Source organism: Bidens hawaiensis, unplaced genomic scaffold (genome assembly GCF_021521415.1).
Source record: "Bidens hawaiensis isolate Kalapana, Puna unplaced genomic scaffold, B.hawaiensis_p1.1 tig00010731_1, whole genome shotgun sequence".
Lineage (NCBI taxonomy): Eukaryota > Viridiplantae > Streptophyta > Magnoliopsida > Asterales > Asteraceae > Bidens > Bidens hawaiensis.
This window is the reverse complement of record NW_027491821.1, coordinates 783,002-797,736: the sequence shown is the minus strand read 5'-3', so window position 1 is coordinate 797,736 and position 14,735 is coordinate 783,002. Positions and strand designations below refer to the sequence as shown.

The following is a 14,735-nucleotide window of genomic DNA, read 5'->3' as shown; positions in this document are numbered from 1 at the left end:
CACAGGGTGACAGCTCACCGACAACAATACGAGGAGGAGCACCCTCTAGTACTGTTTGTCACTATTAGCCGCTGCCTACTCACCAACCCTTACGAGGGGACGTGCGCAGCCTACAGTTGGTGGAACAGTGCGTAGCCGGCAGTAAAGGAACAGTATACAGCCGACCTTATTACTGTTGGCCATAACCTATCCACCAACCAGCATGGCCTGTGCGTACGTCCACTGTTGGTAGAACAGGAATACTATTCAGCCGGCTGTACCTGCTTGGAAACCTACCTTCGGCTATAAATACTCCAACACCTTGGAATGGTAAGGACATCATCTGTTATCTCAATCTTATCTAGCAATCTCTTAATATACACTTATATTCAGAGCAATCTAGTCTGATTCTCACGCCGGAGGGTGGTCACAAGGAGGAACCCCCCCCTTCTCAGTGACGAGCTTACGGTGTCTGTTTTGCAGGTCCCCTGAAGAACAACCTTCTCTGCTGGACCTCATTCGTGGGAAACATTACTTAACCCCCAGATTATCTATAATCTGCCTGTGGGTTCACTTAGTGTTTCTTCAGTTGAGTTCCCAAATCCTTTCACATCAATTATTTTTAATGTGCCCAAGTGGTTTGCTTTAACTTCTAAGAAAACATGTTTTAAGGTTCAAAATTTGAGAATGGTATTATCAATTAAACGATGTGGTCATTTTCACATTCTTGGGCGATACTAAAACTCTAGAAGTGTCGCCCCACACTTATGAAACTTCATGAATACTAGCGATAGTGTCGGTGAGACAAATGGGACTATAAACAATGTTGTCAGTGGCCATGACTAGCCTCTTCCATAATAGCATCGAATGGTGTTCACATATTTAAACTTACTGTAATGTAGCAATTTTGTAAAGACATTCTAAATTTACCGTTGTTTTTTACAGACCAAATATATTTAAGAAAAAAAATTGAACGACTTACAAGAAGCAAGAGCCCAAAAATACAAACAACAAACGGAGATAAACGACCTAAGAAAAAAAAGTTAATTTCTAACCAGGTTGACTAATTGTTTTTAGGGTCATGATTGTTGAGTATCAACACATATAAGTACATAAGTTAGCAAGTCAAGGTTCACTAATTAAAGAAGCTTTAAATTACAGAAATACCATGTTCGGTTGGCACTTTGTTTTAATTTGATTAGCATAATATAACGTGACCCATGACTTGAGGTTCAATTAACCAGAATTGTTTTCATAGGTCATGAGCCACAACTAAACTAATTGTACGGAAGCAACATGTGCTAGAATATGTCATGGTGGACTTGAAGTTGAAGCCTCCAACATGTTATTAAGTACATGAAAGCAACCTATCCTAAAATATATTATATAATCCTAAACCCTTTCCATGTAGGTAGTGGCGAAATTTAGACGAAAACACTAAACAATAATGCATAAGACACGCGGTAGTCGTGTGTCTTCTGTTGACCCCATAAGCAATTTATAACAAGTGCTAGACATAGTTTTATAATCGATTATGTGATTACCAAAACTCGTGACATACCTGGCCATTAATCCATTGCCTATACATATAATTTGTTATTAATAATTACTCCATTCGTCTCATTTTAAATGTCATGGGACCCAAAACACACAAATTAAGAAATGTTTGATCATTTTATTTTATGAGCTGTAAAATGACAATAATTTCTTTTAAGTTATTATTGCTAAATTGGAAATGAAACATCTAGATATGTAATAGTAAGGATACAATTAGAAATTGAATTTATATGTATATAAATGACATTTAAATTGGGACAAAAAAAAATGAAAAAATGGACATTTAAAATGAGACGTAGGGAGTATTATTAATAGTAATAATGTTGTGTACATAAAACCGTCTTTTTGTTATTGAAAAATAGTATATGAAATGTATTAATCAATTTGCATTTAAGAGTTTAATAAATATGTATTTTGATGAAGATGCTTTGACTTAGCAAAGCTTTCTTAACCCTTTAATTGAAGAGGTGATGTTCACATGGCCAGAGAAATATACGGATAGGAAAGAAAACTCATCGTATACGTACTCTTTCTTATTTTATAGATTGATAATTATTTAATACAAATGCATTAATTTTTTTTGTTAATTAAATACCTTACCTTCAAAGTAACAATTTTTCTTAGATTTTTATAATTTATATCAATATAACTAACATAAGTATTATTTTATCGTTACCGATGATTATATAATCAAACTAGTTTTTATCCCCCGTATTACGGGAATTGTTTTATATCATTTGTTTCTAATATTTATTTATTTTTTGAATTTTTATTTTTATTATTGAATGAAAGTTAATAATTAATATACTTATAGTTTGATGATAAATTGTTTTACAAATAAATGAGATGTTATAACCCGGTTTAAAAGCTATATGGGTTTGATGAGACCCAAAACCCGTTTATTTTTTTTACTATAAAATTGGTTTTTTAATTATAAATAATGTGTATATTTTTTCTAAATAAATCAGATATTAATTTTTAGTATATCCCTACTTTATAGAATTTTTATATCAAATATTTGGTGAGATTAGTATTTAATTTAATGAGTGTTATAACTCGTTTAAAAAATATCTGGGTTTGATAAGACTTATACCCGTGAATTCGGGTCAAATGCATGAGAAACCTCAATTTAAGAAGCAAATATGGTGACTCCAAAAAAATGAGAAGCGACCATATCACGACACGTAGGATTTTTATGGTTTCGTTTATATATATTATAGATTGATAACAGTTGATGAAGTTATATACTTTCTTTTGAACGACTAACGAATAAAGTATAGCTATCCGGGACCGGGGTAACTCAATGACAAAAGACGTTATTATATGATTGTGATCGCAAATAGTGCTGGGTAGCCTAAACTCAACGTCTTTTATTTCATGAAAAATCTATCGCCCGAAGACTCAATGTGGTAAAACCAGCTGATGAAAAGTTTGGTTATCGAACTGCCTGAAAATAAGAGTTTGAAAACAAATATATATTTATATTATATGAACCGACACCCACCTATTATATTTTATTGTTAAAATTTAAGGAAGTCAATCCTAGATCAATCATGAAGCCAAATCGTAGATAGAAGAGAGGAATGATAGGCTTACTTCCTTCCCTACCCATGTTATCCAACACTTTTTTAAGGAGGACATTCTATGTTTTTTCTTGACGGTGATTCAACTAAAATCACATAAAATTGTTCACACAATTTTATTTTCGACTTACCGATTATTTATGTGTTACCGATTTATATATACACTAGTTTGCTTATCTCGTATTACAGGAGTTTATTTAAGTTTTTATTTTTAATAGTTTTGCTATTTTATAATGATTTATTTTATTTTTAACATAGTTTGTTTTAATTTTATACATATATATTAGTTTGTTATTATATTTTTTTTTGCGTTTGGGTATTTTCAATTGAGATGTGTAGGTTTTTAGATTTTTAACGAACAAAAATACACGAACGCGAACACGAACATGTTGATTTTTTTAAATGAACAAACATGAACACAAATACTTGTCTAATGAAAAAGGGGACGTTGATGTAGTTGACGATGGCGGATAGTATCGGAAGTTAACCGGCGATGGAGATGATAGACCATCAATGGAGAACATGTAAAGAAGATAAATTAAATTAGGGTTTGAGTATGAAAGTATTTACCAATAAATAAGATCTTATAACCCATTTGAGAGCCATTAGGGTTTGGTAAGACCCATAACCCGTGGAAATTATTCTTTGATGATTAGGGGGTTATTTCATAAATAAATGAGATGTTATAACATGTTTAAAGGTTATCCGGGTGTTACACCCCACTTTAGGGCCTAGGCGTGTGACCAATAGTTGGTACCTGTTTTGTAAATAAATCAGAGTTGCGGGTTTCATTTTAGCGGAAGTCTTTAAATAAATATTATTATATTGAAAACTTATTAAAAACTCAGGTTTAAATACCCGTTTGATATTTCAAATACATTTCTTTATAAAATATAACTCTTTATATTATTTTGAAATAAAATATCTGAGCCATCGGATAGCATCTAATGACTAAACTCCAGTCTTCTATTCCTTCTTGTTTGTCTGTTCTAACCTTTCTTGTTTCCCTGTAACATGGGTGGGAAAATACGTTAGCACAAAGCTGATGAATAACGCTGACTCTAAAAATATCTTTTCAATACCTTTGTGAAACCAATAATAATACCTTTGTGACTACTCATTAGGCACCCAACTAAATTGGGATCAAATTACCCTAAGTACCATGTACAATTAATTATATACACAATATCATTTCTCTGAATAGTCCCGTAGACCTTCAGAGGCATGTTGATGATATGCATGGCCTCGGGGAAATGCCGAGTCACCATGTATGTTTGGATCCAGACACATGTATACTCTTAATCAGAGTGTCCATTTCTTATTATTGTACACAAAGTTTTTTAAGGATTTGAAAATCCTATGCAAACATTCTGACTCAATATAAAAGGTTTGGGGCGTATTCACCAGTTCTGTTTATAATCAGTTTCTAATACTGATTCATGTTTTCTGATTCTTCTTCTTGTTTTGTTACATCGGACCTATAGTACGAGAATAACTTTCGAATAAATAACTAGATCATTGATCTAGCTTTAGACCTTTAGTCTATTTTGGTATAACTTCAACCTTGATAAAAATCATTTGTTTATATAAAACATTTGGACCTTTAGTCATTTTCTTTATTTTACCAATTATATGCTACGTTTCTTCCTATTGAGTTTCTTCTTCAAGAAGAAACATTAATTTCATAACTATAACCTCTTTGTATTATATTTCTTAGTCATAAAGAAATATTATTTTCACTATAACCTTTGCTTAAGAAAAGTTATATAATACTAAATTATAATCAAGGTTCAGCTATAACTTCGACTATGGTCTAAGCCATTAATAATAATAAAATAACTTAGGCAGAACCCTTACCTCGCACAGGTATTCGGAGTTAGATATTCCAAAGTTTATACGGGCAACACTTCTACTCTATATGCACGTTTATCGAGGCGTTCTTAATCCACCTTCCTTGGCACGCAAATCGAGGTGATGTTCACGTGTCGCCGATGTGACAATCGTCAATTTCAGGTTAACTCCGTTAACTCAACTCCGTTAATTCAAACTTAAAGATCATTGAATCTATAACGCACACCTCATTACATTTAAACTAGGGTTTAAATGACGCTTGACACTTACTACATGTGTAGTCTTTCGGGAATTGCACCGAAACGCAAACGAGTTGACGTAAACGATTAGTGAATAAACGAAAAACGTCAAAACAATAATTATGTGATAATTATGTGTTAGACTTATGTGTTATGTGATAACATTCTTATAAACATTAACTTAATGTGCTAGAACTAGTTAATTAAGCTAGAAAAGTAACATTTGAAAGTTAAGGGACCGAAGTGTATAATATTATTATTATTATTAATAATAATCACCAAACCCTAACCTCTACCCCATTCCCAAAACCCGATCGGCAGCCCCCTTGCCCCCCTCCTTGCGATCGGCCCTCATACACACACATACAATCAAGATTTTTCAAGTTTGATTGAAGATTAAGGTGCTAGGAAGGTATAAACGACTATCCTATGCATCCTTTATACTTAATTTCGATTTTTAATGGGTTAATTACAAACCCTAGATTCCAAAAATTTCATATATTGTGTTCATATGATTTTTGTTTGATTTGATGATGTATTGATGATGATTTGATAACTAGAATTGATATTGTTACATGTTAATTGTTGTGTCTTTGATTTTGAGATCAAGTAAAACCCTAACCATGTATGTATGGTGTAATTGATGTGCATGGATAGTGGTTATGGTGTCTAGAGTGTCATATGAAAGGATTATGGTCTATAGATGATTAATATGTTGAATTTTGTTGCAAACAGTTTCTGGACAGATTATGTTGTTGATGTTCAATTGACTGTATCTGGGTGTAAATGTGAAAATTGGTTGAGAATATTGATACTAAAGTAAACTAGGTTGAGTCTAGTTTCTAAAGAATATAAATTTGCAATTTTTGGACGTGTAAAAGTTAACCTTTATGATTTTACAAAAACATTGTGCAAAGCTGAGTTGTTAGGCCTGCTGTTAGGTTGTTTTGTAAATGTTATATCTCATGAACTACGGGACCAATTGGGTTGGTTCCACTTCTGGAAGTTGACTTGTTGAGTTAGGAACCTAACCCAAGTGGTCTTGCATTTATTGGATTTTTCATTTAACGGGAATTTCAAATAACATTATGTTGCGCATGAATTTGACTGTTATGAGTTTGCTGTAATGATTTGATTATTGTGAGAAACCTATGTGGAATAAAAATATAATAAAATATGTTCTGGAAACCTAAGACATGTATGCTTTTGTGATGATTTTTGATGAATTAATTGAGATTCTATGATCGGTGGTATAGTATAATCTTTCAAGTAGAATTTCTGTCTCGGTGAAACTAGCTGCTGAATTTTGTGAAAATGCATGAAACATGATAATTGCTAGTTAATTGCTATGTTTTGACCAAATTGCCCCTGCGGGGAATACTTGCTAAATAATTGTGGTGTTTTGACCAAATTGCCCCTGCGGGGAATAGTTGCTAGTGATGTACATTATTAATACATGACACGTAAACGATTGTTCACACACGTAGCGTATCACAAATGTGCTTGTTAAGACACACACGATTCACAAACAAACACGAAACGTATCTTGTGCTTAGGAATTTTGTGCCGGGTCTAGAGACTCGATATTAGTTCCGATACTTAGAAAATCTCCTTGTTGTTTTAGAACGCTAGAGAGAGTTTTCTGTGACGCGCATCACTTGGTGATTTATTTCGGGAATTCTTCGCAAACAGTGAGTTTCACTTGTTTTAAACGCTTTTCACTTGGGGGAGATAACATACTCCGAAAAACTCATTTAAGATTTTGTTAGTAAGTTATATATCACTTGTAAAGGCTAAGTGGCAAACGAAACAATTGAAGTCCTACACATCGAACTGGTTAATATTTGGATAATAGCGAGTCACTGTTGAGTAGTACTACTGGGTTTGACAAACCCCACCCAACGCTAAACTCGACTGGAGGTCGAGCGGGTGTAATTTTGGCTAACACATACAATGGTCTGGATGACCTGGTGGCAAGGCACTTGATAAACAGTCAGCTTCGGTGTCGAACACTTAGTAATACTTGTTGTATAGGCTAGCTACCTATCGATATATAATTGATTTAACACTATCTGGTAACGCTAAACGCAAAACGCTGAACGCAAAACGCTAAACGCTTTATTTTATATAAACTCGTGAACTCACCAACCTTGTGTTGACACTTTTAGTATGTTATTCTCAGGTAGCCGAGGCGGGCGCGCGGTATAGGATCATGCATGGTTTTTGAACATTTTGATATGCAAACATGTTTTTAACTATTATTACTTGGGTTTTTAAGTCGTCCTGCGTGACGCAACTTTTGTCTTTTGGTTTTTACGCTTCCGCACTTAATTTCATTTAAATGTTTTTATGGTTTGATTATGACTAATGATTCCGATCCTGTTAGTTCACACCCTCTGACGGTAAAACTCCGTTAGTGGATTTTGAGGGTGTGACAGGGTCGTGCACGTACTTCGAGACGGAATGTCGGGTTACTTTCGGGTGGCACGAACTTCGAGGAAAACGCCGGGTTTTTGGTAGGGATTATGAGATGATATTCATCGGGTCGGTGGCACGCAAAACTGTGTTTGGCACACAAACCGAGGTAGAGAGAGAGTGGTTGTGGTGTATGAAATGAATGTGCCATGGCCATCCTATTTATAGCCGATTTTGAGTCCTATCGCGTACCGCGATGGGTTCCTTTCCTGACTCCGACGCATACCGCGACCGACATAGATTCTGAGATCTTGCCACGTGTCGCCACGTGGCCTGACACGTGTGCCACGTGTCGCCACGTTCTGCCACGTGTCACCAGAGTGTGACACGTGTCTCTGAGTCATCATGGTCCATCGCGTACCGCGATGGCCATCTTCTTGGACTCATCGCATACCGCGATGGGTTCTTAGATATTATTTTTCGTTTTCAGTCCTTTATCTTTTGTAGCTTGTCACTTCTGGTTTAGTTCTCGTTGTCCATCTTTTGTAGCTTGTCACTTCTGGTCTAGTTCTCGTTGTCTAAAAATACTAAGGCGACTCTTAAGCGGCTCGCGGCGATGCAAGCGTGCGCCATCAAAGCGCCACATTGCGCCCAACGCCCTTCGCCGTCGCCGTCGCCCTCGTCTTCGCCCTCGCCCGAGCCCGTGCGGGTCGGGTGCTACGCACCATCCGCTAGGACCACTTGGTGCATGATATTCATAAAAGAATATTACCATGGAAACTTTCTTTCTTATAAAAAGCTTTCATTTCTTTACCACTTTCCATGTGGGATGGGTTTTCTTTTTCTTATTTATACCTATGTGGAATGCTTTCACTTTCTTACATCTTTCAATGTGGGATGAGTTTTCTTATTTCTTTCTTATGGAAATACTTAACTTAGGAAATAGTTTTATTTCCTTATTTTTCTTATATTTCTTTATTTAATATTTTCTCATAACTTGTCTTGACATCATTTTTTTTTATCCCTCAACTTTTCTAAGTTGTCAAATTTGGATCGAAATTTTGAGGATGTTACATCGGGATTGGTGAAACCCATGACCTGCGAAAATTATTGTTTTATTATGAAAGAGTTTCACAAATAAATGAGATGTTATAACCCATTTAAAGACTATCTGGGGTAAGACTCATACCCGTGATTTCGGGTCAAATGCATGAGAAGCCTCCATTTAGAAATCAAGCAATCTGGTGGCTCTAGAGAATGGGGAGACAACCTAAGGGCGACACATAGGATTTCATGGTAGACAATTATATAGATAGTTAGATACATATACACAAGAAAAACTACGTCTTAAAAATTATTTTTAATATAAAAATTCGATTTTTACATAATTTTTTAAAAGTTCTACATGTAAACACATCTGGAAGTTAAAAATATTAAAAAAGTAATTTTTTTTCAAAAACCTGTTTTATATTAGAATGTTTTCTACATGTGTTTATTACAAAAACTACAAATAATAATAATGATAATATGATAAAAATTGAATATGTTACACACAAAAATGAGTTTTTTTATGAGGTTTTACATATAAAAATGATGGTAATTCCCTAATAAACCTCTATAGGCTTTATTGTATTCATTAATTTTAGCCAAAGCAAAAATAAATAAACAAACAAATAAAAATATATATGTAGATATCGAAAATACATATATGTATTTTACAAAGTTGCATATATGTATTTGATATATACTTCATCAAAATCATGATTTTCTTGACAAAGATTTTATTTTCAAGTTATCAAGTTAAACATGTGATCAAATCTGGTATCTACAAAAAGCAAGCCTATGTCCAAACCTTTACAATCTGGATTTTTTGAAACATTATGTCATATTTGAGGGATCTTGAATCCAAGTATTTGTTTTCTTCCCCCCCAAAACTCTGCAAAGAAATAATGGCATATTATAAAATCAATGTAAAAAAATATATATATTGGCAGTACGTATATGTTATTTAACTTTATAAGAATTTAGATCCACAACAGGTCAAAGTAAAGCCATGTGAGACTCCATTTTATTTATCATTTTTAATCTTGGGATTTAATGCATATTTTCTTCATTAAGCAACAATACAACATTAGCCGTATATTATGCAGCTGGATTAAGGCTTCTTGACAGTACCAAAGTAGGATGAAGATTGGTAATACAATAATTTTTTTAAAAAGTTAAAAACTTTTCCAGTCATTGGATTTTCCATCCTTGTGATAATATGCAAAATTACAAGTTGAATCCGGACAACCACCATGTTTGGTTTAGTCGTACAACCAACTGGCCCGTGCGTTTTAATGAAGGTGGTTCAAATAGACTCAATTAAACAGAATATGGTAAATGTGCGAAACTTTATCTTCAAGTAAATAATTTAGTTGAATCTTACAAGTAAATAATATAGTGATTTATGACAATTTAGTTGAATCTTACATAAACGGTGAATAAGAAGAGAATGTGTAAATGGTAAAAACTTTTTGGACTACATTAAAAGTGTTTTGGTGATATAAAATAAATGACCCTATCAGAATTCTTTCATCCATGTAACAATAATGGACTGCATTAATTGGTCACTGAAGTGTCATTTTAATGTTGACTGAATGGTAAAGAAATTTTGGTTTTAGGGACAATAATCATGGCATGAGAGTAGATTATTCTCTTAGATAGCATTTGATACATATAAATAATGTATTGTAAGAATGAAAAAATAAACATTTGGTTGGTCAATGAAATAGAATTACCGACTACACAAGGAATCACCTTTTTTTTTACATTTGTATCATCTTTCATTTTACTTTCTCGACACCACCACCACCAGACCGCGCCACCGTGGCCGCCGCCACCTGATCACCACCTCCTCCACCACTACATGACCACCGCCGCCACCACCACCACCGCTACCCTCGCCGCCACCTCTTGGCCACCACTACCATTGCCACCGCCACCACTTCAGCATCATCGCCGTCACCATCACCATTACCATCGCCACCGACATTACCATTTTTTTTACTTTGTATTTTGTCATATATATTCCATTATTGTGTCTTTCCGTCCTTAACATACAATTTAAAATATTTCATTCAATTCCCATAGGTTAATTAAATAAGACTACGAAAAAATAATGATCCATTTCATTCCCTTAATCATTCCATTATCTTGTTTATTCCATTCCATTGTCTATTCATTTACCCTATATCAACCGGACCCTAGCGTAGTTTGTAGTTTTGGTTTGTGAGTGCCATCAAAAAATTTGGTGATTGAAGCTAATATTAACGATAATATTTCTTTTGTCCCATCAAGATTGCAACTACTTTCCATTTTCATATGAAACAAAATTAATGATACTGATGTGAGTATCTACTATTTCTTGTTTTGTCACCGTTCAAAAATACATGAAAATGTATTTTTAAAACTTTATGTCAAATCAATAAAAATTGTTTCCATTTTAATGTTAACAACATGATGGAAGCAATTAGCTTCTCGGTTTGATGCATTCACGGCTCTTCTAATGGGTAAGCCATGTGAATGCTATGTAGACAAATGGTTAGATAGAACGTGCGAATGATTGCATCAGATTCAGAATTTCTTCACCCTTGTGCAAGGATATTTTTAATTATATTTGTAATAAAAAAATAACTAAATAATATTAATTAAATCCCTCTTTGCATTCTCTACTTGCAGAGTTACATGTGATGGTGTTGGGTTGGTCCTTATTTAAGTACCACATCCTCTAATCTTCATAACCATCTTCACAACTCATTTCATTAATCAATCTCCCTTCAAGATCATCAAAGAAATGGCAAAAATTTGTGTTCTTCTTCTGCTATCTGTTGTCGGTTATTTGTTTGTTCATGCCGATGCTTTTACTGCTTCGAAATGGTATAGAGCTCATGCAACCTTTTATGGAGGGAGCGATGCATCGGGAACAATGGGTAAGTTTTTTTTCAAGCTAAAGTTAAAACATATTATTGACATTTTACATTATACAAGTTTTACTTGTACTTGATGAACATTTTTTTTTATATAATTTAGCAAATAACTAGAAAAGTTGTTTTCTAGTTGTACTTGTACTTCAAGAAACTATAAACCAAACCCATGAACAACTAACAAGCCACTAGTTTGTTTCATTTCCTTTTTTTACTGATTTTAAGGTTGCCTTGTGTAGGTGGAGCTTGTGGGTATGGTAACTTATACTCTACGGGTTATGGTACAAGAACTGCTGCATTGAGTACTGCTCTTTTCAACGATGGTGCCTCGTGTGGACAATGCTACAAAATCATATGTGATTACAAAGCAGACCCGAAGTGGTGCAAGAAAGGAGTGTCGGTGACGGTCACTGGCACAAACTTCTGCCCACCAAATTACGCTCAACCTAGCAATGCCGGTGGTTGGTGCAACCCACCACTTCAACATTTTGATATGGCTCAACCTGCTTGGGAAAAAATTGGCATTTATGCCGGTGGAATTGTCCCGGTTATTTACCAAAGGTTAGCTATCCTGTTACATAGACTCAACCGGTTGTTATATAGGTAACTAATGTTTTTGATTTGATGGTTTTTTAGAGTACCATGTAAGAAACACGGTGGAGTTAGATTCACAATCAATGGACGAGACTATTTTGAGCTTGTTTTGATAACTAATGTTGGTGGGGCTGGAGCGATTCAATCGGTTAAGGTTAAGGGCTCGAAAACCGGATGGTTGCCGATGTCGAGAAATTGGGGAGCTAACTGGCAATCAAATTCGTATCTAAATGGTCAATCTATGTCATTTATGGTCACAACCAACGATGGAGTCACTCGAACGTTCAATAATATCGTTCCTGCAAACTGGGGTTTTGGTCAAACTTTCTCTAGCCGGTTACAATTTTAAAAAGGAAATAAAGTAACATTGTGTGTTTGTGCTTCAGGGTTTAGAGTTTCAGGTTTTTTAAAGAGGCAGCGGCGTGCTTACTCTTTTTATAGAAGCAGCCCGCCGGGTTTTCTTTTGTCGGGTCGTCATTATAAAACTATATGAATTTGAGGGGTGAAACGGGTTTCCCTAATTCTAACCCGGAAAACCCAGATTGTGTTGGTTATACTTGTGTATTCTTCGGTAATTATGTAATAAGAAGCACTATAATTCTTCTTTTATCTTATGCTTTGTTGTATGGACTAAAGTCCTATAATTAATACGAATTTGACAAGTTATTAATGACCTTTACAAGTGATCCAGTTTCTTTTTCTTTTTATTGAATTATCACATAATTTTCGTTCTCTATGCTTTAAAGCAATTTATTTGTCGATTGAATTGGTGTAGCATATACCACACAACGTTAAGAGTATATAATTTATGTAAAATAACTACCTAATAGTAATATCGAACAAAGTATATAAACTATATTAAATACAAATGTAAGAAGAGTAAATAAAAATATGTTTGTAGTTTAGTACATTTACTAGAAACATAATGTCGTGACATATTTGTTTATGGAATATTTAGGAATGCGTATAGCCACCGTATTGATATATTCATGGCACTTCTTTCTTATTACTCTTCCTAAAAATGAACGTGATAACGAATCAACAAATATAATTAGATGGGTAGATAATTTGATGATTAAATCAAAAGCCTCAAGAACCCTAAGGTTTCTTGATGATAAAAAAAATTAATCTTCAAATATAAATATCCCAACCATAGATCATGATATTTAAAGAGTTCTAAGCTAACATCAATGAAATTTCCAAAATCAATTATGAATGTTACTTCCATGCAAACTCCGCACCTCATGTAATTGGTTTAGTTGGATTGAGCTCTTCTGGATCGTCGAGGATAGTTATTGGGTAACGTGGCATTGTCTAACGGGTTAGAACAAGAGGTAGGTTGTCTTTAGATGGATGGACCTGGAATTGGACTCGTAAACTCTTCTCTCTAGTGGAGGTGGAGGAACAATGGGAATATCTTTTGTTATTACTGGAAGGCGATTGGGCACCTTACATGACAAGTGGGCCCAGGGACTAGAGAACAGTAACATTTTATTCACCAAATCATGTCAGACTGGTGGTGTTTGTAGAGAGAGAGAGCAATTCCATTAACTTTGTGTTGGATTGGAACAAATGGATACTGTTGAAAGTTAATGTTTTCAGGTGTAGAACGAAGATGGAGAGATTAGCTACTTCCGATGCGCTATGTAGGAGAGTGGTAATTTAAGAACAAAACCAGTCTGTTGTAATGGGCGAGAGTCGGTAGAACACTTACTTACCTCTTGCATGGTTGCAACGATTATTTGGCAATTTGTTAGTTCGTGTAACATTTCCCCAATATAGACTTGCTTGTCATGCATAAAAATATAGGTGTGTCAAAGTGTTAAAAAGAGAGAGCCATTTAAGCGGTAGTACTAACGGCACGTTGGAGTCTATGGACGATAAGGAATGAAACGTTTTTCAGCACTATAAGTATTTCGATTAATCGAATCAAAGTGGAGATCAAAAGGTTTTCATTTATATGGGTAAAAATAAGGGATGGTGGGATGGGCTTAAGGTTGTTCACGAGTCAAGCCTAAGTTAAACGAGTCAGACCGGCTAGGCTCGAGCTCGATCTTGAAGTTAAACGGGCCTAAGATTGAGCCAAGGACCTGAGCCACGACCCGAGCTAAGCTTGGGTCGAGCTCGCTCAGTTATAAAAATGAGTCGGCTTGGTTCAAGCCGTTTCAAATCAAGTGTTTTTAGCTAGATTTATTCGAGCTTTTATCGAGCAAGTTACTGGTCTAAGCTTCAAGCCACAAGCTTTTCAGTCCGAGATGGGTTTGATTAGGAAATATGGTGTAATTTTTCTTTTTGAGGTGATTGTAATAGGGTTATGTTGTACCTTCTTTTCAACTAATCTTGCTTTTTTGCTTGGTGGTTGTTTAAAAAAATTGGTTGTTTAAAAAAAAGGTAAACACTATAAAATAGTAATTAAGTTTCAAGTTTGTTTTAATTACGTCACTTATATTTTGTTTGTCTCAATCAGGTCACTCAACTTTCATTTTTTTTCAATTAGGTCACTTAAATTTCAATTTGTGTTCTAAATCGAGAAAGACAACTACTATATTATC

The 14,735-nt window shown here is 34.6% G+C and overlaps 1 protein-coding gene across 1 annotated transcript; it reads left to right on the top strand.

Annotated features, from left to right (window-relative positions):
- The first annotated feature begins 11,341 nt into the window (after nt 1-11,341).
- On the top strand, nt 11,342-12,841 carry LOC143536014 (expansin-A11-like). The gene is made up of 3 exons (XM_077030103.1): nt 11,342-11,595; nt 11,829-12,150; nt 12,226-12,841. The coding sequence occupies exons 1-3, from the start codon at nt 11,460-11,462 to the stop codon at nt 12,530-12,532; spliced, it is 765 nt and encodes a 254-aa protein (XP_076886218.1). The 5' UTR covers nt 11,342-11,459; the 3' UTR covers nt 12,533-12,841.
- The last annotated feature ends 1,894 nt before the right edge of the window (nt 12,842-14,735 follow it).